The 26,321-nt window shown below is 36.9% G+C and overlaps 1 protein-coding gene across 3 annotated transcripts in view; it reads left to right on the top strand.

The window, feature by feature from the left end:
* The first annotated feature begins 452 nt into the window (after positions 1–452).
* The window catches only part of MSR1 (macrophage scavenger receptor 1), a 72,515-nt gene continuing 46,646 nt past the window's right edge, over positions 453–26,321 (top strand). For 2 of the 3 annotated variants that reach the window (XM_023517808.1, XM_023517809.1), the window contains exons 1-5: positions 453–573; positions 8,259–8,365; positions 10,951–11,064; positions 18,484–18,842; positions 23,301–23,487. In XM_023517808.1, the coding sequence (XP_023373576.1) occupies positions 8,263–8,365; positions 10,951–11,064; positions 18,484–18,842; positions 23,301–23,487 (763 nt within the window). In that variant the 5' untranslated portion in view covers positions 453–573; positions 8,259–8,262. The remainder of the gene's footprint in view (positions 574–8,258; positions 8,366–10,950; positions 11,065–18,483; positions 18,843–23,300; positions 23,488–26,321) is intronic. The other variant, XM_003797676.2, reaches the window with a different exon arrangement.

Here is a 26,321-nt window from a genome sequence, read left to right on the forward strand (position 1 = left end):
ATACACATCTTAAGTGCTTAAAATGTAACTAATGGTAAGGCCAGTAGAGAGTCAGCAGAAGTGAGCAAGATTAGGGGATGATTTTTACTTACCGGGCATCATCCTTTCCTCATGTGTTTTATTTGCTGCCAGAGATAAAGGAATAAGGGGAAAGGATGAGGGGAAATGTGATGTCTTCCCTCAACGTTATATAATATGAAAGAAGAGATGACGGGAATTAATGAGTGTTCTACCGGGCGTACGTAACTCACAGAGGAGGAAAGTGCCCTCTCCCATAAATTACATGCCTTGTTTCAACAACCCCTGCCCCCTTTCCTTTTTCACTTCTCTTTTTCTTTTTTAGTGGCTTAGATGGGACGGGGAATGAGTTCTCCAACAAATTTAGATTTTGCTACCCTGGGCGTTGATGACTGTGCTGTGGACACGCATTGTTAAGAAAGATTTTCAACACACAAGTGTGTCACTTCCTTTCCTCATGTGATAGACGCTGAAATACTATGAGATAAAGGTTTTAGGTTTCAATTGGGAAGAGAGGGAAGTGGACAAATCAGGGCTGTGTCTTTAGGAGCAAAGGTAAAAAAAGTTACTTTTAACGTTTTTGTTCCACAATTGTTTTCTGCTTATTTTGTGTGTGTTTTCTCTCTCTCTGTGTATGTATGCTATCTGAGCTACCTATTTGTAACATATAGAGTTAATTATTTCTGGCAAAATATTTTATTCTAGCATTCATAATTTGGTTTGGTTGTTCTCAGTTACAAAAGTGAAGGATTTCTGCTAAGTTTTCCATGAGTGAAAAATATTTGATGTATGCATAAAGATATAAGAAATACACCAACTCCTTTGTATTTTACACTGGGAAGGAATTTTTGTCATATTATTATGCATATTTTATTAAAAATATTGGCTTTCTTCAGAGTGTGATGTAACATATTTTGGCTATTATTTTCAGTAACATTTTTTGGCTTTAACCTAATGCCTTTTATTACCTTGACCTGCTCAAATTGTAAATATTGGCTGGGTACCTACTATGTGCACTTTATTGAACTATATATAAGGGGAAAGGATATAAGGGATATATTTACTGTCTTCAGGAAGTTTATGATCTAAAATATACACCAACTAGGCATAATCTAATTTGAGTGTCTTCAGGAGCATGTAAGTGCTGTAGACAACTTCTCTGGAAATATAATCAAGACAAAAATTACTTCGATGGGGGAAAAGATGATCAAAAAAGTCTTGATGGAGATACCAGAAGTGAGGATGATCTTGAAGGATGGGAGGATTTACACAGCTTAAAATGGCAAGTGGAAGGCTCATTGGGCTTGTGAAAATTGTGATGGAGTAGTCAGGACTGAGACTCTGGATGCTTTAGGGAGAGATGAGGAGTTTCATGTAGTACTTGGGAGCTGATGTTCTGGAAGGTCATGCCTGCCCCTGCTCAAATCCCTTTCCCCTACTCCCTAGCTGTGTAATGTTGACTAGTTAGAGATTTTGAGTCTTGGTTTCCCAACCTGTAAAATGGAAAAAATGCCTCTGGATACCTCATGGAGCTGCCGTGAGGATAAAACAAGAGAAATGCCTATTTGAAAAATTGGTGTCTTAAAGTGAAAAAATTCATTGATGATTTTCTTGTCTACTGAGAATTATACAAAAAATTATTTTTAATCCTCATCATAGTTATTCAAATTCATATCACAACCACATTTTGCATATAAAGAAACTCCAATTCAAAAAAGTTAAAATATTTGCCAAAGGCCACAGCTCTAGATAATGGCTTGGCTAATACTCAAATCTAGATTTCAGATTCAAAACCTGATACTCTTTCCTCTTTGCTACCGAGGCTGAGGATTAGTGATGTCAGACACAATATGGGTATTTCCATTTTTCAGAGTCCTTCTTACAGGTAGATTCCTTAAGCACAGAACTACTGGCTTCATCAATCATGTTGATTTTCATGTTCTTTTTGATTTTCAACTTTTCTTCCAAAAAATCAGGGTTTTTATAATTAAATAATAAAGACTATTATAAGCTTACTGTTTACTCCAGTTCTTAAAGGTGACATTAACTGTCAGAGTATGGTGCCAATCTGGATAAGGAACAGTCTGAAAAGAAAGACCATACCTCAAATGTGAAGAGACAGACAATAAATATATATTACATATGAAGAATATGACATATATATACTATATGTCATTTATATTTTTATATATATGACATATATATACTATGTGACATATATATAAAAACACACACACACAAAGAAAACCACCCTGGGTATTTAGAAGCAATAAAAATTGATAACCCACTAAGAAAAATAGATGATAAATATTACATGAAAATATCTCTTCTACATTAATAATAAAAAACACAAGAGCCATCTTGAGGTATCATTTAAATCTTATCAAAATCTAAATGATTCTAAAGTAAACTGTATTATGCATGTGGTTGTGAATTTCATTTAAAACTTCCATATTCATATATGACTGGGATATTAATAAACGTGTATGATCTTTTTTGAACACTAAGGCGATAGATACCAAGACCTCCAAAGTGTATTTCCTTTCACCTGGTAATTCAATATACGGTAAAATATCCTAAAGAAATCGATCAAAAGCATAGAGCTAAATTATGAAAATAATTGCAACATCATTATTTATTTTAGTGAAACATTGGCCGCCATAAAACCAGAGGAAAAATTAAGAAGACAAAAATCCTGTTCTAGGAAAACAGCTATTGAAGTTACAAATAGATACTCCATGAATTATCATGTAGCTCATCCTTTTAAATTAAAAAATTATTTGAAGTAAAAAATTACTGAGATGATTTCAAGGGAAACACATTACGACCACATGAAATGCACATAATGACATCAACAGTGTAACATGAGTACATAAGTACAAAAATTCAGCCTTCATAGGAAAAATAAGCTATTTGTTCCTAAGTTAGGGTGATGGGATGACAGAAATTTTATACAAATTATCCTGAATTTTGTTACAATGTTATTATAATAGAAATAAACACACAGAAAGAGTATAGTTCCAAACAAGTTGACCTTGAAAGTCTTTTATCATGATTTTCCTGTTGTAGCTTCTGTAAACTTTTCACCCATTATTACAAAGCTGATATAGCAGAAATGCATTTCACTTCTCATGAGAACGTGTTTTTAATAGATTATACAAACAGAAAAGATTTCACAATCCTTTAGTAGTACATTGACATTTGGAAGGACGTTTTCTCCTAAGTTTGGAAATGATATTTAAAGGAACACTTACATGGTGGAAATTGTTCACTCCTTGCTAACAAAGCCTTACATACATACACGGACATTACTAAACAATTACAGTGATCATAACCCGAGTTAAGAGCTGAAACAATTCAGAAATCCTAATAATAAAGGCCTTTGAAGGAAAGTGGAGATATTCAGAATAATATTCTTTGCTTCAGGGTGTGAGTTACATGCAATTCAGAGAGAAACGTTTTAGATTCTAATGTGTAACAGAATTTTTAAAATTCCCACATTAATGAAATACAAAACTTTTCTTGAGGCAGAACCCAAGATATAAACTCCAGTCATCTTGAAAATTAGTTTGCCTTCGATTTATTGATGTGATTTCAAATTCTGTCATATGTAGGTCATGATCATGTTCGGGAACTTTCTGGTCACTGAACCAAAGAGGTAATAACTCTGTAGGGTGGATCTACCTTAGATGAGAGAAGACAGTTCAGGAGATAATAAAAAAGACATATTTTGTGTTAGATAGTGATTATGTTTTGAGGGGAAAAATACTGAGCCAGGAAAAGGAAGAGGAAGCCCAAAAGGAAGGTCATAAGTTGAAATCTGATAGTCTTCTTTTTTTTCTTGACAAAATATTTTCCAGTGTTGGATTTTCTCCCCTGGTCTTGGTTAATAGGCTATGTTTTGAAGTTTGTCCATTTGTTCTTTTAATTACCTCCTCTTTCTTAATGCCCTTGTATTTATTTACCCCTTGATTGCTTGACCCTTTGGTACTACTAAAGATGCCTGGCTGGGGTAGATAAAAATGAGCTGAAATAGAAAAATTGGGGTAGAGTGAAAGAAATGGATTCAAAAAAGCCAGGATTTGCAATTGGATGTGGATCTGACAGGCGAGTGTGGTTTAAGAATCAAGGCCTGGGTTCTGGTTTGAATGACTGGGTCTTGGTAGCCTTTGCATGATTGTATTTGGTATTTTCCAATGCAGTAAGTAAAGGGTGATAACAAATAAATGGTTATAAGAATAAATTGATGGGGCAGCACCTCTGGCTCAAAAGAGTAGGGTGCCAGCCCCATATGCCGGAGGTGGTGGGTTCAAACCCAGTCTTGGCCAAAAAAACAACAACAACAACAACAACAAAAAGAATAAATCAATGATATGCCAACATCAAAGACCTTAGAAATGGAGCAATTATGACTATGTAGAAAAGGTATCATTGAGGCTAGTTGTATTATTAAAAAACCAATGAAATTTTGAGATATGAAAGGGATATAGAAGCTTGGTCAACCTATATGTAGTTCAAGCCATGGAAGTGGATGGGACTCCTAGAGAGAGAGTGAAGACTAAGAGAAAAGAAAATAACCACAGAAAATGCCAATGAGCGATCATATAACATCTCTATATGATTAAACCAGGGCTCCTCAAACTTTTTAAACAGGGGGCCAGTTCACTGTCCCTCAGACCACTGGAGGGCCCGACTATAGTTTCAAAGGACAGGCAGCGGTGGCAAAACACCCAGTGTGCCAGATAAATGTCCTTGGAGGGCTGCATGTGGCCCGCGGGCTGTAGTTTGAGGATGCTTGGATTAAACAAATCTGTTTTGTTCCTGGAAAATAATATATACTAATATTTTATGCAATTTATGATTAACTAACCCCTACTGTACACTGCCCCAGAAAACTAACAGGACTTCCCCTGGTGTGCCAGCATAGCTAGAGGACGGTATTTTTTCATTCATCATTCTATTCAGTATATTTTAGTGTTCTTCTCTCTCCCAGTCCCCTACAAAGCTCAGGGGTGTTATATGGCCCAAATATGGTTAATTAGCTCGAGCCACTTATAGATGTTTACATTCAAAGTTTCAATAAATTTGCCCAAATAAACAAGAGTTCAAAATACAGTAAAACACAAAATATTTCTTATCACCTTTTTAAGCTAAATTAAGACAGATCAAAGTTTAGAGGCTTAAAGAAAAGCAAAATTGAGCTTAATCTCTATTTCAGGGTGAAAGAGATAAAAGCAAAATGTTTAATAAACCATATATACATAGATTGTGTCACTAGTAATGTTAATCCAGGTTGCCAGCGCCCAAACAATAATTCTTTACTGATTTATATAGATAGAGTTCAGTAATATATTCTGAGTATGTTGTGAATGCCGGATCAGATGTGTGCAATCCAAAAAAATGGATGAAGAAATTGATGAGGACCATGCTACCAGATCTATGCCACTCTCGCCTCCTCTGCTGGGTCCTGTGCCCAGAAATCTGCTTCCCAGACACTGGTCCACTCTACTTCTCTTGTTCATGCCTTTTAACATAATATTTTCTGGCTCAGTGTCCATAGCACAGTGGTTATGGCCCCAGCCTCATGGGCCAAGGCTGGCGGGTTCGAACTTGGCCTGGGCCAGCTAAACCACAATGACAACTGCAACAAAAAAATAGCCAGGAGTTGTGGTGGGCACCTGCAGTCCCAGCTACTTGGGAGGCTGAGGCAAGAGACTTGCTTAAGCCCAAAGGGTTTGAGGTTGCTGTGAGCTGTGATGCCACAGTGCTCCATAGTGAGAGTCTGTCTCAAACAAACAAACAAAAAACATAATCTTTTCTGTTCTGGACTAATCTCTTACACAAAATATCTGATTTTTTTTTCTTTTTTTGGAGTCTGGTCTTGCTATGTTGCCCAGGCAAGTTTCCAACTCCTAGGCTCAAGCAATCCTTCTGCCTCAGCTTCCCAAGGAGCCAGGCTACAACTACACACCACTGTACACTATGCCTGTCTTTCAAAGCTCTGGAAAGTAGCATCTTCTTGTGTTCCTACCTTGACTACCCTCCCGCCCCAAAGAGTTAAACACTCTCTTTTGTACTATGCCTGTAGATTTTCTGGATCTATGTCACATTGTCATGCAATTATTTCTAAATATTTCATTTTTTTGTATTAAATGGATAAGATCTTTGGTGGCTTGGAGGTTGAGAATGTCTCATCCACATTGATCTTGACATTCTGGTAACTTGCACAGTGCTTGATTTAATAACTCAATAAAATAACTTCTTGAGTAGGGTAAGCAGAAGGATTGGGTGAACAAAAATCATATTTGTGTTCCTTGATAGAGGCAAAGATTAGATCGTTAGATGACCATTCTGCTATCGCCATTTTTTCTTCTCTAGAAAATAATAAAATGCTAAGTTTTGTTGCATTGTAGTGGGCTATTCTACCATCCTGGTTTGTGTAAGAACACTTTTCAACATTTATACAATAGTGAAATGATGCATTTCTCAGAATGTGTCCCTGTGGTTAAGGGACACCTATGTGTACATAGCAGGTATTTATGAATACTTTCTCCATGGGCTCATCTTTTACAAAATGAATTTAAAGCGAAAAAGCTTTAGTACATAGTCCTGATTGCTTTAAACTATAATTTTAAAGTGAATTTATCTGGGTTCTATTGTTGTTTCAGTATTTTAAAATGTTTGAGTTTTTTCTTTTTTTTTTTTTTTTTTAGTTTTTCGCTTGGTTGTACAAACTGTCATACAAATCTGATAATAGAGAAAATTAAAAGGACAGGAGTGGGCGGGGAGTCTGAATGATCCAATTTCATTTTTTGCATTAGTCCATTTTCCCAGATTGTTGTTTATTTTTTCCACGTTGCCTCTGCCTGAGAAACCAGCAGATTTAGGTCTCGTGTCTAGTTCCCTTCATTCCCTCCCTCCACAAGGGTCTAATCCTTTAAAGAACACAGTCCTTGGACAGATCAACGTAGGATTCATGGAAACCAATTCTCAGAAATGATGCAGATCCCAGTTGTCAATGCAAACAGCCAGTAAAAAGTATCTCTTTAGTAATATTTTTTAAAAATGTGTTGACACAAAGTGAGTCATAGCCTGAGATGTCATTGCCTCTCCCCAAAGCAGCATGCACATGTGTGCCTCTGAGTGATTGCCCTTGATTTCCTGGACTGAATTTGAGTGTGGTATCCTGGAGCTGCTGGTGTACTCCATTAAGACTATGCCACACTAAATGCACATCTCAGCATTAGAAAAAATAAGAAATGATCAGAAGATGTTGGCTTCCTGCTAAATTTATCAATCAAACAAACTGAACTGTGTCTGAACAAACAAAAAAAAATTCTTTTTATGGAACATAATTCTTCAAATGTGACCCTTAGGCCAGCTGCAGCATCTCTTGAGAAATTTTGGGGATTGCAAGTTCTTGACCTCTCCCCCCAAATCAGAAACTCTGTGTAGGAGGGCCATCACCTTTTTTTTTTTTTTTTTTTTAAATCAAGGCTTTGATGATTCTGAAACATGTTAAAGAGACAAAGGCAAAGATTGGGTGATATATTATAAGTTATGCTTGAAAATGTATAAGAATAAGTTTGAGTTCTTGCCAGTGTATAAGAAGAATGAGAGAAACCCTGGAAAGAGAGATAGAAAGGGAGGGAGGGAAGGAGGGAGGGAGGGGGAGAGAGAGAGAGATTTTTTCCCCCTGTCCTTCCTAATCTAGTGACTAGACTTTGTTTTATCTTTCTCAAGTGCAAAACAGATGACTTGGCAAGGAAAAACTGGCTCACGAAGCTATGCTTAAAATATTCAGTCCAGAACCACGATAAAAAAGCACAGGAAATATTTATTTCAGATGCCCCAAACTATTTGTTCTAAGGAAATTACTTTTTTCTTTTCAGCTAAATAGTTATTTTCTGTCACTTGGAAAATTATGTATTTTCCCCTTTAGCTAAGAAAGAAAAGCCATCTCTCTTCCTACACTGAAAAACTAGACGTCTATAAACACATAGACAGTCGTATCTAGAAAGATCTGCGAGTAGATTCGATGTAAATTTCTCTTTTTACATTATACTGTAAAACTTACGGGTAAGTTCGATACCTTGCTATATATGGCAGGTATATAAGTTTAATGATACTTGGCTCTTTTTAAAATTAAGTGTCATCTATAAATTTCAATTTGAAACCTTAAGTCAAAGGGCGTCAGCCATTCCATGTGAAATTAATATATTTTTTCGTGTGCTTGATAGAAGAATGGAACAGGGGGATCCCTTTCTGGATCAACAGGAAGACAGTGATAGCTGCTCGGAATCTGTGAAATTTGATGCGCGCTCAATGACAGCCTTGATTCCTCTGAGTAAGTAGAAGTGGGGGCAGGCTGCCCACGGAGATGTTCCCTAAGTTATTGACAGTATATAAAATTATACCCTTGAGATTTACCTTAAGTGTGCCTGGAGGTTAAAATAAAACTTGTTTGGTAAATAGATCTGCTTCTCTCTTGAGACAGAAAATAAGCTCAAATTGAAGAGAGGAAACATTGTTTAAAATTAGTCTGCAGGATTGATGGAGTCCTTTGATTTCCCAGGCGTAGGCCTTGGCAGTAACTATGATCTTAGCACTAAGATCGGAACAAATAATTGAAAATCACGGGTAGCAGGTACCTCTGTTAGTTTTCTAGGGGTGTTATAAAAAATTCTCACAAATTGGGTAGCTTAAAACAACAGGAATTTATTTTCTAGCGCTGCTGAAGTCTCACCGTCTGAAAACAAGGCTTCAAGAGAGACATATGCCCCTTTGGACCAGGTCTCTAGAATTAAAGAAACCCAGCTTCTGGTGGGTCATGGCAATCTCGGTGCTTCTTGGCTTGATGCCTTTATCTGGTTGTCTTCTCTGGGTATCTTTGTGTTCTCTGCAGTTGCTGGACCCTCTTTTTAACTGGATTATAGCTGCGAAGACTCTATTTCTAATTAAGGTCCCCTACACAGGTACCTTGAGTTAGCATTTCAGTATAACTTCTTAGGTTATACAGAAATATAATAAATTGTAATACAAAATTTATTAAATAAAAAAACAGATTCTACAGATTTAAATGGAAACTAATTTTTTATAATTAAAATGAAATATAGTATAATGGAAAAAAGAACAGCCACGTAACTCAACCAAACGGTGCTGAAACAAATGTTTGCACAGGTTACAGCAAGAGCTCAAATGAAACTCAGCTGTATCTGAACAGGCTCATTCAAAGCAGCAGGACAGAAATGCTTGCAATTCTGTTAAACCTTGAAGTATAAATACAAATCACCAAGGAGCTGGGTGGAGAGGAAGGAGTCAAAGACATTTCGGTTAGAATACCAATTAGCATGCACAAAGTTCAAGGGTCATAGGCGAACCTGGGGTATAGATCTCAACCCCAAGGCATGAGCATCTCTGGCACTCTACCAAGGCTGGAAGGGAGGATGGGACATCAGTAAAAGTGAGGGAAGTGAAAAGTGAAATAGAAATAATGAGGGATCAAGGAAGGACGAAGGCCTTGGGAGCACAGAAAAGGCAACAGAAATATTTGGGAACAAAGAGAACTTTTAAAATCTATTTAAAAGGTGGGATACTGAAAATTCATTATAAATTAGAGCTGAGGCAGAAGACGGCTCATAAGTTTTAGTCTTGGTCATCCCGGCAGATGGAGTATCCTATCTTTCTTATATTAATGTGTTATTTTTCTTCTTCCTTCTTTCTTTCCTTCCTTTTTCTTTCTTTTCCTTTCCTCTTTAATTTTTAGGCATTTTCTCTTCTTTTACTCAGTCATAGAACATTATTGAAAATGGTCTAAATTTTGTATTTAACTTAGGAGTCGGCAATCTGAAAGCAAAGTTTCCTTCTTTTTTATTGAACAATAAGCCATGGACAGAGAAAAGAAATTTTTAATGGACTTTTAAGTTTGCATTCATCTAATCGAGGAGAGCCCTTTCTTATTATCTACCATGCGTCCTCCTTACATAAATTTATCTCGGCTATGATTAGCATCTCACTGTACGAATCATTGTTCTATATTAACTGTGTAAGTCTAAAAGGTTACGGTTATTATTAATAATGTGGGTTGAAACAGCCACAGGATGAGCCTCACTTAGAAACTGTAATCAAAATGCAATTCACTCTTTGGGTATGTTCTTTTACACTGTGCTCAAATCATAATATCCAGATGCAAAATTATTAAGATAAGGTTGGAAAAGAAAAATATGTTTGCATGATAGTTATTGAAAAATGAATATTTCTTATCTGATTTAAATGAAAACTACACTGTTGAGAAATTTTACTTACACTCGTAATATATTCTCATGTAAAATCCATAGATAAATAAAATTTATGTTTGCAGTGGTGCCTGTAGCTCAGTGCGTAGGGCGCCAGCCATATGTACAGAGGCTGGCGAGTTTGAATTCGTCTCAGGCTGGCTAAAACAACAATGGCAACTGCAACCAAAATAAATAGCTGGACATTGTAGTGGGTGCCTGTAGTCCCAGCTACTTGGGAGGCTAAGGCAAGAGAATCGCTTAAGCCCAAGAGTTTGAGGTTGCTGTGAGCTGTGACGCCGCAGTGCTCTACCAAGGGTGACATAGTGAGACTCTGCCTCAAAGGAAAAAAAAATATGTTAGCATATGTCAGTAGCAATATTAAAATTACCGATGAGTCCCCCCAAAGGAAACAAGCACAATTTGAACAGGATAGTAATTTTCTAGTGGATGTCTAATGAATGGCTAAGTAAATTGAATGTCCATAGTTATACCTGTATTATCTTTTCCTGCAAATGTCCCTTTGCTTTCCACTGGATAAGGACCTATTTTGGGAGCACTCTTTTTACTCAAGAAGGTAGCAGTATCATTGGAGATTACAAAAATTTTAATTAAGAAGAAAAGTTTTCTAATAGTAGTCTGGGTTTTGCTTTTTTAGATCCTAAAAATGGCGCCACCATTCAGGAGAAATTGAAGTTCTTCAAAGCTGCATTGATTGCCCTTTACCTCCTTGTGTTTGCAGTTCTCATACCTATCATTGGAATAGTGGCAGGTAAAGTATTCTTGAGTTTTGAAACTTAACAATTCAGGCTCGGCACCTGTGGCTCAAGTGGCTAAGGCGCCAGCCACATACACCTAAGGTGGCGGGTTCGAATCCAGCCTGGGCCTGCCAAACAACAATGACGGCTGCAACCAAAAAATAGCCGGGCATTGTGGCTGGCGCCTGTGGTCCCAGCTACTTGGGAGGCGGAGGCAGGAGACTTGCTTGAGCCCAGGAGTAGTAGGTTGCTGTGAGCTGTGAAGCCATGGCACTCTACCCAGGGGACAGCTTGAGGCTCTGTCTCAAAAAAATAAAATAAAAGAAACTTAACAATTCATGCCATGAATTATTTGTTTGCAAAAGCAAAAATCTTTGTTATATAGTAGATTCATGAAGAAAAATTTCAATTACGAATTGTAATACAAAATTTATTAAATAAAAAAAATAGATTCTACAGATTTAAGTGGAAACTAATTTTTTTAATTAAAATTAAATACAGTATAATGGAAAAAAGAACAGTCAGATAAAAGTATAGATATATAAAAATAGTAGGGCTGGGTGCCAGGGCTCATGTTTGTAATCCTAGCATTTTGGGAGGCCAAACTGGGAGGGTTTCTTGAGGCCAGGAGGTCAAAACCAGCCTAACCAAGAGTAAGACCCTGTCTCTACAAAAAGAAGGGAAAAACTAGCTGGGCGTAATGGCATGTGCCAAGTTTCAGCTACTTGCAAGGCTAAGGCAGGGAGATCACCCAAACTTAGGTGTTAGAATTTTTTTTCTATTTTTAGTAGCAATAGGGTCTCATTCTTGCTCAGGTTGGTCTCTAACGCCTGAGCTCAAGGCCTCCTCCCTTCTCAGCCTCCTGGAGTGCTGTGATTACAGACACAAGCCAGTGTGCCCAGCCCCCATGTATGACTTCTAACTCCCAACTTCTGTGTTCTACTATCTCCCAAAGTAATGGAGTTTTTGTATAAAAAATGTGGTTGGCCAATAAACAAACAAAGAAAACAAAGATACCACAAAAGAATATTTTCCATATGTAAAGATTCACTCCTATTTTGGCAGTTAAAAACAAACATATAGGCTTGGCACCTGTGGCTCAAGTGGCTAAGGCGCCAGCCACATACACCTGAGCTCGTGGGTTCAAATCCAGCCTGGGCCCGCCAAACAGCAATGACAGCTGCAAGCAAAAAATAGCTGGGTGTTGTGGCAGGTGCCTGTAATCCCAGCTACTTGGGAGGCGGAAGCAGGAGACTCTCTAGAGCCCAGGAGTTGGAGGTTGCTGTGAGCTGTGATGCCATGGCACTCTACCTAGGGCAACAGCTTGAGGCTCTGTCTCAAAAACAAACAAACAAACATACAACTATATAACCAGACCAAACAACCAAACTACAGCCATCTAAGTAAAAGGACCTGATGTGTCTGGCATTAACCAGCTTCCTGAAGACCAGAGTTATCTGTATGTCGTTTATGTCTGTGCTTATCTGTGGTGTGAAATGCATAAATAAACGATGTTTCATTGTTGGTTATAAGCCAGTTAGATTGTAAGCATATCCAATTCAATCTAGGTTAATACAATAGATGTAGAGTCTCCATCATTTTCTCTCTCTCTCTCTCTCTCTATATATATATATATTTTAGTGACATAGTTTCACTTTATTGCCCTCGGTAGAGTACAGTGGCGTCACAGCTCACAGCAACTTCCAACTCCTGGGCTTAGGCCATTCTTTTGCCTCAGCCTCCTGAGTAGGTGGAACTACAGGTACCTGACACAACGCCCAGCTAATTTTTATTGTTGCAGTGTGGCCTGGGTTGAGTTTGAACCCCTACCCTTGGTGTATGGGGCTGGTGCCCTACCCGCTGAGCCACAGGCACCACCCCAAGTCTCCGTCATTTATTTATTTATTTATATTTTTATTAAACCATAGCTGTGTACACCAATGCAATTATGGGGTACAATGTGCTGATTTTATATACAATTTGAAATATTTTCATCAAACTGGTTAACATAGCCTTCATGTTATTTTCTTAGTTATTGCATTAAGACATTTGTATTCTACATTTACTAAGTTTCACATGTACCCTTGTAAGATGCACCGCAGGTGTGGTCCCACTGATTACCCTCCCTCCACCCATCCTCCAGTCTTCCATGGTCTCCATATACCACAGCTTGTTTACCCACTCCTGGGTGGTGGGCATTTACATTGTTTCTACAGCATCACAAGAATGGAGAAGCAAGACCCCAAGGTACTCAACTCTAATAGGAAAGCAGGCAATGACCCAATGCAAGGTGGGGGGAGAGGAATGAAGGGGGAGGGGGAGGGGGGTCACAGTGTATGGCCCACCTCTTAGAGGCATGATACAATTATAAGAGTGACTTTACCTAACCAATGCAATCAGTGTAACCTAACTCTTTGTACCTTCAATGAATCCCCCCACCCCAAAAAAGATTTGGATTCTTTTGGTGTTGCAACACGGTAATGCTTGGATAGGTAAAATGCACAGCTCTCTGTTACAGCAAAGAATGAGAGAACACCGTCAGATTGGGCCACATGGGTGTTCTACCCCAGGACAGAATAATAGAAAAAAAAGAAAAAAGAAGAAGGAAATCCTACCCTATTCCAAGATCTCACAAATAATTATTGGTCATGTAAAATCCATATGGTTTGATATTTCTTTGTGACTTTAAATCTGTTAACTTGTCTGAATTTGTTTTTCTATATTTGTACAAGGTGAAAATCTAAATAGAACTTTTTTTTTTTTTTTGGCTGGGGCTGGGTTTGAACCCACCACCTCTGGTATATGGGGCCAGCACCCTACTCCTTGAGCCACAGGTGCCACTTGTAAATAGACTTTTTTCCAAACAGCAAGTGACTGTCTCTTTCTTTCCAACTGATTTATGATGCTTCCTTATCTTAAAACATTTTTGAATTGCCATTTATAAATGTAACTATTGTTGTTATTGAAATAAAGACAATTTAAAAAGAAGAAAAGAACGTAAGGATATTTCATCATTGTATTGAAACCACAGCCTGTGGATCCCACCCTGGGGAGTGTGGTTTCTGACAGGTCCCGGTGGGATGCAGACTGAAATCTGAAAAGAATCCAAAGTTCTCATCAACTTCAAAATCTCTGGGCTACCAGAAAATAGTAAGTCAATACAGTTGTTCTAGAGTTGACAATGATTGATCTGAAGTAATTTATTTACTGAAACTACAATACCTACCTGCAAAGACTGACAAGAAGTTAAAACTGTTTTGATCTTGTAAGTTCACCAAAATGGGCAGAATTTGGAACAAACGTCACTATGTCTATTGTGCCTTAATGATAAACAGCTGACAGACTATTTACAATTTTAATTAAGTTATAGATCAGAATATTTTCAATAAGAAATCAAAGCCCAAAATATATACCTTCACTTGGCATACAAGTTATAAATGTAGGCAAGATAAAACTCTAAAATGGTAGAATATGAATTGATGGGGGAAATTAACCTCCATAAATAAAATCCCTATTTAAGTATAAAGTAGGAGATATTTTCTTCCCTGTTACCTTTGCTTAAGGAAGCAACCAAAACACTGTCAGAGGGTAGCCACGTAATATTGATTCAGAACACAGGATACAATTGAGGATTAATGTCTACAAATAGTTACTATAATGATAAAAATTATTTAGAGAAAATCAATGTAAATTTGGGGTAGAAAAAGATAGTATCACCATGAAAGAATAAATAGAATCTGTGGCATCAAAGATAACCCTTCCCCTAGGTGTTGACAAGCCATGAAAGTTTGTCTTCTATCCTAGGTGGCATAGAAAAGTCACAAAATGCCATGTCTTGAATAAAAATAAATGAACTTTGAAAATATACCATCTAACAAGGGTGCATGTGAATCTTTCTAAATGCAGAGTATAAATGTCTTAACACAATAACTAAGAAAATGCCATGACGGCTATGTTAACCAGTTTGGTGAAAATATTTCAGATTGTATATAAAACCAGCACACTGTACCCCATGACTGCATTAATGTACACAACTATGATTTAATAAAAAAAAGAAAAGAGAGAAAATATAATCTCTGGCATCCTTAGATATAGGATAGAGTTGAACATTTCTAAAGAGAAATTAGTTTTCATTTAGGAGGGCTTGATGAAGCCAGCAACTGTGTTTTAAAATCTATTTTTAAATGTAGCTTTCACCATCAACTGATGTTTAACTTGTCAAATTAAAAATCGTTGATCACCTGACTTTGGTCAAATCAAGTCTTTTCTTTTTCACATCGCGAAAAAGATTTGCTTTACCCATATGAAACAATATTTGTTTCTAATGAAGGTAAATTTATATTGTGGAGAAATTAAAGTTTTGCACCTCGTAAAATAAAACACAGAGACTGCTGTGTTCGTGGCAATATCCAACCCCAGAAAAAAATTTCTATCACACAATGTTAACGTCCCATGATTCATCAAGATTGGGTGTTTAGATGCTGGAGTCACAGATACAGAATCCAAAATATTAATAATGGCAAAATACAGAAACTTATCAAAAATGTAAACTTCTATTATACCTGGAAATGGTCTAAGCATTTCACATATAGTTTGTTTAATTATTTATACACTGTCTTTAGTATTGCATGTATACAACTGGTGAAATAGAAGAATAACTTTTTCAGCCTTACTGCTTATTAAGAATATAACCAGAATTGCTAACCAGAAGCTAGATTCTTAACTGCTACCTCAAAAGGAATAATAATCAAAACAGGAGAAAAATTTAACTCACGGTTTTGAAATGATTTTCTAAAACGTATTCATTTGGGTTTCTGACTATTAAAGTCAAAATCCATTCTCAAATATTTTTTTCAATTCCCAGACTAACTCAGACATTAGTTGATACATAGTAAATTCTTGGCAAATGCATCATAGAATTAATGAATGCATGAATGAGGCTATGAGCCCCAAACTTTGCTCCCCACGCTGAATCTAATAAATGCGATGAGCTGTGACTTAGAAACATGCTTTTATGTCCAATTTACTGATAAATTAAGAAATAGTGTATAAATTCACACACATGCAATATAATCTCTGTTATAGAACACATCAAAATCTTGTAACACATTTTATTATTTCAATAAAGGAACATTAAAATAATATAACAAGGAAAAAATATAATATGTTTTTTTTTTTTAAAGAAACTTTGGATTTTATTTTATTATTATTTTTTTGGCAGTTTTTGGCTGGGGCTGGGTTTGAACCCCCCCACCTCCTGCATATGGGGCCAGCGCCCTACTCCTTTGAGCCACAGAAGCCATCCAATATGTGTTTTTTAAAACAGGAATTTAGGGCGGCACCTGTGGCTCAAGGGCACAGGCCCCATATACTGGAGGTGGTGGGTTCAAACCTGACCTGGCCAAAAACTGAAAAAACAAACAAACAAACAAAAAATAAAACGGGAATTTAATGGCATATATAGTGTAACATTTATTCTCAATGTATTAATAGCTGCAAGAGTAACTATCATCTATTAAGTAAGTATAGTAAAGAAAGTAGCCTCTATAACTAAGATAATTTCTTTCTCTTTAGAGTTGAATAGAAGTTCCCCATGTGCCTATTTTTATGCTATGCGATTTCTATATCCACGCCATGCTCATAACTGTTGGGGTAATTATTACAAATTGAGGAACCCTAAGCAAAAAGGGAGGAGGAAATGGAAGAGGAGAGCTAGATTCTAGAAGCAGACAGCTGATGTTGTCTTAATAAGACCTCTGTGACTGAGGGGTAGAAGGGAATGTCTCATGCAGCTCAGAAAAAGTTATAATGCTGGGACTGTTACCATCCCACTCTTATTAAGAAAACTGAAAAATTTGGATATAGATGTATATATAGATATATTTTTTAACTAGATGAAGTTACTCTTGCATTGTTCTATAATTGTCCAATATGAGAAGCCTTATGCATTTAACCCAATATGAATGTCATTAATATAAAGGTATAATATAGATAGGTTGATGGATTGATAGAAATATGTAGTAACAACATAATCTTAACCATTACTAAAGAGTCATAAAATGGGGTTGACCATTTTCTTCATTGTGTATCAGATTGTATTATTTTTATAGAAAAAGTTAATACTTAAGCTTTGTAATTTTTTTTTGAAACTGTAAAACATTAGTGCTCTAAATTGTTTCAGGAGGATAACTGGCTTATTTAGAGAAGGTCTTTTCATCTGGAATTATGTATCAGCATCTCAGTATGTTCCCGTAATACCATTTAATAGAATTGTTTTCCTCAGGAAATAATCGCAAAATTGTTCATCCACACATTGAATGTGTTACTGAAAATGGAAGTAAGCTAAATGCAGGCTCTTTGATACATAAATGTGATAGATCAATACTTAGAATACAAAGTAGTTATGAAATTATTTTTATGGAATAATATTAAATAATATGAAAAATCATTTATGATATACCATAAAATTAAAAAGGTGTTTTCAGATTTCATATAAAATAAAAATGTTAAATAATTATGTGGTAGTCGAAACGTAACAGAAATAAGACACAAACACTAGAGTGTTAGACTTTAACCCAGGATGGTGAGATTCCTGGCTTATTATTTTTCTTATTATTCACATTTTCTGAGTTTTCTGCTATGAATACCTGTTTAATAAAAGGGAAGAAAGAGACATATGAAACCAATATGCTTTTAAAATAGAAAATATTTATTTGCCCTATTTCCTGATCGCACGACTGTGTATTAGGCTCGTGTGAACAGAACGTGACAATTCCCCGGTGGCTTCAGTGACAGGATGAAGAAGGTAAACCAACAATATCTCTGTCCCACGGATGACACACCACCATCTCACTACATATCGTTTTTGTCATCATCACCCTCACTAACAGATTCAATGTGTATATTTCAGAAACTATATTAATAAGCATGAGCTTATTTTATTTTATTTTATTTTTGTTGCAGCCATCATTGTTGTTTGGTGGCCTGGGCTGGATTCGAACCTGCCACCTCAGGTGTACGTGGCTGGCACCTTAGCTACTTGAGCCACAGGCGCCCAGCCATGAGCTCATTTTATTCGAACAGCAGTCCTGTGAAGTAAGGTACAATATGCCTTCACAATCCATCGAATTTTCCTTAAATGGCCAAACAAAATCCAGTGGCCAAGGAGATTTTAATAGCAGCAGTTCAGACAGTGTGACTTAATCCTGGAATAGACGTGTCCGTGAAGCAGGAAAGGGGGTCTGTCTGCTTCTCAGCAGTATCCCTGGCGTGAGCCACACCTTATATATTTAAAATAAATACTTGACTTAGCCTCGCCTTCCAAGTGTTGGGTGGAACGGAATGGAATGCATAGAGTGGAATGGTAAGTGTTGAATGGCTATGCATTTAAGGCTACAAGCCATGACTTGCTTTATTTTTACTCAAATACGCAGCTCACCTTCTGAAGTGGGAAACGAAGACATGCGTGGTTGGTTCAGTTAATGAACATGGTGCATCTCAAAGTCTCCAAGGAAGAGGAAATAGCAGCGAAGAAGCGACCAGGTTTCCAGAGGCAGAAGCCAGTCCTGTAGATTCAGAGCAGTTCCAGAATTTCAGTGTGACCACTGATCAGAGATTCAGTGATGTTCTTCTCCAGCTCCGAGGCTTGGTTTCCTCTGTCCGGGAACGTGGGGATGCCCTGGATGAACTCGCCCAGTCCCTCACGGCCCTGAATGTCACATTGCTTGGGGTGCAGCTCGGGATGGACAAGCTGAATGACAAAATCCAAGAGAACGCGATTAAGCACCAAGAGGTAAGAGATTTTGTTTTGGAAAGTCACATGCTGGAAGTTAATTCATCCAGTCTCCCATCATCCCAGACAGCCAAGGTAAACAAAAGTTTCAAACTCTATTTCAACACCATCTGTTTACCAGGATTTCTCTGCCCATCTTACCAAAAGGTTTCAAATGGATTGAGCTAGTGCCTTCCCCAGCCCCCCAGAAAAATGGTACCCTTTTTCTCATTGGATATTAACTCTCTTAAGGTATTTTTATTTTACAAATGCTATTGAAGTGTCTTATCTAAAATAATTATAGATTATCTTGACAGCTCTGAAGAGGTAAGCACTGTTGTAAATTTTACAATGGACTTGATATTTCCTCATTATCAAAAAACTTAAAACCTTATTCACATGGATACTCTACAAAATATAAATTTTAAAATAACTTATTCTTCCACTTCCAAGAGGTGTACGTAAGATCTTAATGTATAAATACTATCATCATAGGATCATCAGAAAATAGTAAAGAATGCTTATTGTCATCATAAAATCATAAACACATTATGTTTTGTACTTCTGTGCCAGCTATGATACTCATTAAGCCTTGAGAAAGATAGCAACAAGAGATGAACTGACAGGCTGAAGAATCATCAGATATTCCCTTACACTATTCTAGACCATTTTTCAGCAAAGTTTCATTGTAAAGGGTGAAATGGAAACATTGTAGAATTGGGGGCCACACAGTCAGTCTCCGCTGTTACTAGTTAACGTGGGCATTGTAGCCTGTAAGCGGGTATAGCAAATACGTAGACAGGTAAGCAAAGGTGTGATATAATAAATAGTTATTCACAAAAACAGATTGTAGGTTGAATTTGGCCTGTAGACCACAATTTTCTCATCTCTGCTATAGACTATTCTGTGGCCAACCCTGGCGAATGTCTGGATTACTTTGGATTGATGAGAAAACAATTAAGAAGCAAATAACTTATTTCAAAATTATATTATCTCTCTCTTTCTCCTTTTTTTTTTTTTTTTTGGCCAGGGCTGGGTTTGAACCCTCCACCTCTGGCATATGGGGCCAGTGCCCTACTCCTTTGAGCCACAGGCACCGCCCTATCTTATCTCTTTTTGTTGAATGAGTGTATTTTTTTTTCCATACAAAATAATTATTGGACTAAAACATCACTACTCATCTGAAAATAAAAGCTTTATATTACAAAATACCTTCTAAAAGACCCAAGATTATAATTAGCATGAAGCTTATAAGGTTCCCATCATGCCTTAAGCAATGCTGGAATCTTTAAAGTACATTTTACTTGAATAAACCCCTTCTTATTGAGGTTCTTTCCTGTATAGATAGAATATTACTCAGTAGAGACTTTTATTTTTTTGACTTAATTTTTATTAAATCATAAACAGTTATGATTATCCATTTATGGGTGCAATGTGATCATTTGATATATAATGGGGAATGATTAAAACAAACTAATTAACGTAACCATCACCTCACTTATTTTTTTTGTAGTAAGACATTTATAATATAATCTTAGTTGTTTCAAAATGTGCCCTCGATTGAGCACATTAGGTGAGATGCCGCTGAATACCCTGCCTCCACTCACTCTCCTTCTTTGCTCTCCCCTCTCTCCTCTCCCCTCATTCTTTCTGTATTTATGTTTTATCATTCATATACTATTATGAAACCAGGAGTGACTTGTAAAAGTGAATGTTTCCTACACAGCAAAGTTGTAAACATCAGAGGAAAACCAACTAAATGATTGACTAGAGAATTAACAGGTTAAGAAAGAATTTCCTACATACTGTATTTCCCCGAAAATAAGACCTACCAAAAAAATGAACCCTAGCAGGATTTCTATGCATTTGTTAAATATAAGCCCTACCCCAATAATAAGACCTAGTGATGGGCGTGGCTATGCAGTGTATCTGATACGAATTTTGGTGTGGAGTGGTAAGGAAGACTGGAATACCTTTTATCTGGCACAGCTCCTTTCTCTGAGCCTTTTCACTTACCCAGGTGCAGGTGTGGTAACTGTGGTTGCAGGCATCCTATTGCACACATGCGAACGGCTAGGGGAAAGGAGTTCCCGCATCACTAGCGCAAGCCCCACCAACAAGGTCGGCTCCCCCTGTCAGGTTCCAGAAGATGACTTCACTGTATTTGAATAAATGTAGATTGTTGTATTATAGTTAATAAAAATAAGACATCCCCTGAAAATAAGCCTTAGTGTGTCTTCTTAAGAAAAAATAAATATAAGACAGTGTCTTATTTTCAGGGAAATGTGGTATTTGTTATCTGTAAAATTCAATCACTCTGAACTTTTACATTTTTACATGATCCTCATCTTAAGGGGACAGAAGACAAAGGTATTACGGTTCAAGTATGTGGTTTCTATTAGTGAACTCCATCTCAGCACCAACCTTGGTATGCTGTCTCTATTCTGCTTTAAGTCTTCCAAAATTTGACGGTTAGTCTTTCCCACATTGTTAAGTACCTAGCATAATAAATGGTATTGGGATGGTAAGAACTTGGGCTATGAGGGGATTAGGGGAAATACATGAAGGAGAAATTATCCCTTTGGTTGAAGAATATGGCAGACACAGGAAGTTAAAATGTCAGTTTTAGGAGTAAATATTGGTTAAGTTGAAGGGGAAAGGAAAAGAAACTCTATGTGAAAACAGTCAGAGGAATACGGAGATGGGGAAAGGAGAGAGACCATGGGGGAGATAGGAGAACCAGCAGACTCTTGGTCCTACTCACGTGCCAGAGACAGTGGAATGCCTTTGAGCCAGCCTCGCAAATGAGGAAGTGAAGCCAAATTAGAAACCACGTGAAAACCAGTGCAATTTTGAAACTGTTTGAAGTGATACTAAATGGAAATAATCAAAATCGGGTGAACAGTGGGCTGTTTGGGTCTGAACATATGGCACTTAGGTTTTGAAGGAAATTCCAGCATTTGAAAAGGAGACTCAAGGAAATGGTGGGACTTTTAAGCTATGATTCATTTTTTTAAAGACAGCAGTCACCTGGAGCAATTTGGAAATTGGGTTAGTGCCAGAGTAGGTAGGTTGTTTGTGAGCAGACAGGTGCACACTGAAAAAAAAAAATATTGTGACTCTCACCCCCGTTGTTTAAACAAGTGTATTGATCTTTGAATGTTTAGCCCAGTGCAGAAACAATAAAATGAATGCCTGAATTCGTAAATGCTGCTTGAGGAAAAGGCCTATAAGTAACACCAGCGTATTACTTGTCAAAAACATGCCAAGTATTAATTTGAACAGAAAGGAGGACATTTGCAGTAGATGGGAGATTGGGGAGACATTCGTATTTCCATTGTTCATAGAAAGAACTGTATGATTGCAAAATTAAATGGCTGTTTCCAACAGGGCTATTTTTTTTTTTTTTTAAATCAAATGCACTTTCCCTCCTCCCAATAAGAATAATTCCAAGTGAAATTTGAGAAACGTGAGCATGGTTTTCAAAGAAGGGAATAAAAAGGCATTCTCAGCGTTAGGTACAAGGTTGTGGGTGATTCCTGGTTTCCAGGTAGCTAAATTACTTGCCAGCTCCCTAAATGCTGCCTCGTGGATATTTGGAACAACCCAATCATGCAGCAATTTGCAGCTACCTGTTAATAAATAGTCAAGTCAAGTCAAGTCAAATAGATCATGGTGCCATGTAAATATCTATGCTCACTGTTACACCGTTATTGTAATTCTGTTGTATGGAAAATGCTAAATGGTTAGGGAAGGAGGGGGTAGAGGGTAGAGATTTTGTGATCCAGAACAGGGTTGTGGAGGACAGAAGGCAGAGGGCAGTGAAAACCGGTAGGTAAGCTTCTCTGCTTAAGTCACCACTGAAGGGGCAATTCTGGATCCATGTTCATGCATTTCCAAAAGTCTTATATCTTAACTGTCTTCATCCTCTCATCTCCAGTAGTCTAGTTCAGTCCAGTCCAAAGAGTGTCATTTTCATATCACACCTTCCTCGAGGAGCAAAATACCAGCACGTATTTCTGTGTGCCGCGGGAAATGAGAATCACAGATCTGGAATAGGTTGGCCTTCTGTGTATGGTATAAGGAAATTTTGCTTCTGATGAATCAGAAATCTAAATTTTCATGAAAAAAAACAACTTTTAAATGGCACTTTATTTTCAGCATGTTGACCTCTATATGTTTAGGAATAGAAGCATTTCTTGTATTTATTCAACTGATTAAAAAGAATTATCATTTTTTTACCTAACAAATGCAATTAACGTAACCTGGTTTCTTAAATCCTCAATGAATCCCCGACAATAAGAAAAAAAAGAATTATTATTTTAAAGCAGTTTCCTGATTTTCATATTCTTATTCCATAAAACTCTTACAGAGTTAGGGAACATTTTTTTTTTTTAAACATGAATTCTGTGTCCTCTTGAGCTCATATATTTGATATGTACATACAGAAGGTTGTGGGTACACATTTATGTTTCACAGGAAATCAGCAAGTTGGAGGAGCGTGTGTCCAAGGCATCAGCAGAAATCACATCAATGAAAGAAGAACAAGGGCATTTGGAGAAGGAAATAAAAGGAGAAGTGACAATATTGAATAACATCACGAACGACCTCAGACTGAAAGACTGGGAACATTCACAGACCCTGAAAAATATCACGTTAATTCAAGGTAAAATGTCCCGTCATCCCTCCAGAAAATGATACATATTGAAATGTACAGACAGAAGCCGAGATAAGTAGTTTTTGAGCAAACACTGACTACAGTTCCCCAGAGGAACAAATATTAAAATCAGAGCCAGACAGGGTTAAGACAGCCAGGAGCTTGGCATCCTGTAAATGCAAAGAGATAAACCAATACAGTATCTCTTAAGGTCTAATGAGTCTCTCATTGTTAAAAATATCTCTTCAATACTGAAGAGAAACACACATTTTCTGTGAGTACAAAGTCCTCTACGTGCCCATAGATCACGCTTGTTAATATTGTTTTTTCAAAGCTTCCAGGACAGAATCTTTCTTACTTCTCACGTAACCGTACTATTCATTTAAGCAACAGTCTTTTGAACTCTCGGAAATAATAGTTTTGTCGATTTTTGCTTTACTATGAGCAAAACAGGGTGCATGGAATCTTATTTTGTGATGAATATATTAACTATATCTCCTACAAATGCATGTATTTTTATGCTAGCTTTCAGTTATTTTCCCACTGTAGATATTTTTCTACATTTTGCTTTCAGCCATTTGCCATTTGATCTTTCTTTTGTTTTAGGTTTGTCTCTTGTAATGAACACCTACCGATTTTTCTGTTGTAATCTGACATTCTTTCACTGTATTTATTTTTACCATATTATTAAGTGCTCTGTTTTTGTTTTTTTCCCCCAGTTTGTTTATTTCTCTTGCCTTCTTTTCTTGACCCTTTTGGACACATGGAGATTTTTCTTCTGTTGAATTATTTTCTCCACCAGAGTTACCAAAAAGATTTTGGAAACTTCATAGTATGTTTCTATTTTATTGATGGTTGCCCTTGTTTATTTGGGGATCTGAAGCTGATCAGTATCTTAACCTTCACCCTAAATTAAACAAGGAATCTAAAATACTCTGGACTCCTCTCTCCCCTAGCTTCTTGCTATTTTTTATTGCAACTCATTTATAGTTTATGCATTTTTGCCAAGAATTGAGCGATTATTTTTCTTATTTTATATAGACATGTTCATTGTGTTTTTCCCATGTATTTATCAATTATTCTCCCTGCCACATGCATCTTAGTATTCCCCCTGGGAGTGTTGTGACTTAAATTATCCTATGACTAAAGTGTATCCTTTGGAAGTTCAATCCATGACAGTCCATGGGTGGTGAAAGATGTTGGTTTCATTTCCGTTATTTTGTCTTGATCTTTCATACTAGCTGCGTACGTACTTCTCAGACTGACAGTTACTTTGAATATTTCTTCTATCAGTGTTTTGAAGAAATTATTTCCCAGCTTCCAGATTTCCTTTTTGTGTTTAAGATGACGGCTGCCAATCTGCTAGTCATTCTCTTTGTCTTCAATACCTGCAATTTTACTAATCTGTGTTTTTGTACTGATGATTTGTTCATTGACAACTGGAGAGGAAAAAAAAGGAGACGGGTTTAAGCAGCAGAATCCTAGAAGATCTGGAATATTTTTATGATGATCTGAAGATAAGGCAAGGTCAAAGACAGTAGGAAATTAATGATCATAATGAATTGGAAATGGAGCAGCATAGCTTTGGAAATATAGGCAGATATTGTTAGTGCTGTTATCATCAGAGGAATTTAAATGACATGATATGCCTGGATTTTTTCAGTTGCTAAGTGATTTTGATATATAATACATACATCAATTATTATTATAAGAAAGTACATTTCTTGCAGCTATGCAGGAATCTTAGAGGTTTTTGTTTACAATTATGACGAGAACTGAATAGATTTCGTGCATGTGTTTAGAGACCATTGTTCATGGCAGTTATTACTATAGCATTTATGAATTAGTCCAATAACTTTATAATTAGAAAATATTAAGGATGAAGAAAAATAGCATCAATTCTTATGGTTTCTTGAATAAGGGCAAATCATACACTCTGGTCAATATTAATCTAGTTTCCTTTGATATATAGAAGCAAAGAACCTGACAGGTAGCACTGGATAACAGGTATCAGTATTTTTTATACAAAAATACACAGAGAGGTACACAGAAATAAATATTCTGCATACTGTTTGAAAATAGGAACTATCTTTAACTCTACATTTTATAAAATAACAGATAGACTTAGGCTGAGTGCAGTGGCTCATGCCTATAATCCTAGCACTCAGGGAGGCTGAGGCAGGTGGATTGCTTGAGCTCATGAGTTTGAGACCAGCCTGAACACAAGCAAAACCCCGTGTCTATTAAAAATAGAAAAACTGAGGCAAGAGGATCGTTTGAGCCCAAGAGTTGGAGGTTGCTGTGAGCTATGATGCCACAGGACTCTACCTAGTGCAATAGCTTGAGACTCTGTCTCAAAAATAACATAACATAAAATAAAATAATAAAATTAAAATAGCAGATAGATTTGTTGTGACTGAACAGAAACTCTCAGATGAGAGCCGTATGTAGATCCCATATTCATATCCCATATTCAAAATAATTGAAAGGATAGTTAGTAATTAGGGAAGAGTTCTATTATTTACCAAAGACATAGTGAAAATTCAATCTCAGAGGCTAAGAGCTTAGATCCAGTCTGTGCGTTCCCATTTCTTTCACACACATCCTAGTTTTTCCTGGAATGTTTAAGCCTTGCTTTAGAACCCTAGTTATAAAATCAAAGTCTTTTCTTGAACACTTTTTTTCACAACACCATACTTGAGTACTGGTGGTTTGCTTGTCTACAACTTCCTCAACAGAATCCAGGCTGGCTGCTCTGCTGGTCTCCTCCTTCCCCGCTGTCGAGTGATGAGTGGACACAGTTGTGTTCATGATTGTGGAAGGTCCCCTCCCCGTTCTTGGGA

This window comes from Otolemur garnettii, unplaced genomic scaffold (assembly GCF_000181295.1).
Source record: "Otolemur garnettii isolate 467f Iridium unplaced genomic scaffold, OtoGar3 scaffold00121, whole genome shotgun sequence".
NCBI lineage: Eukaryota > Metazoa > Chordata > Mammalia > Primates > Galagidae > Otolemur > Otolemur garnettii.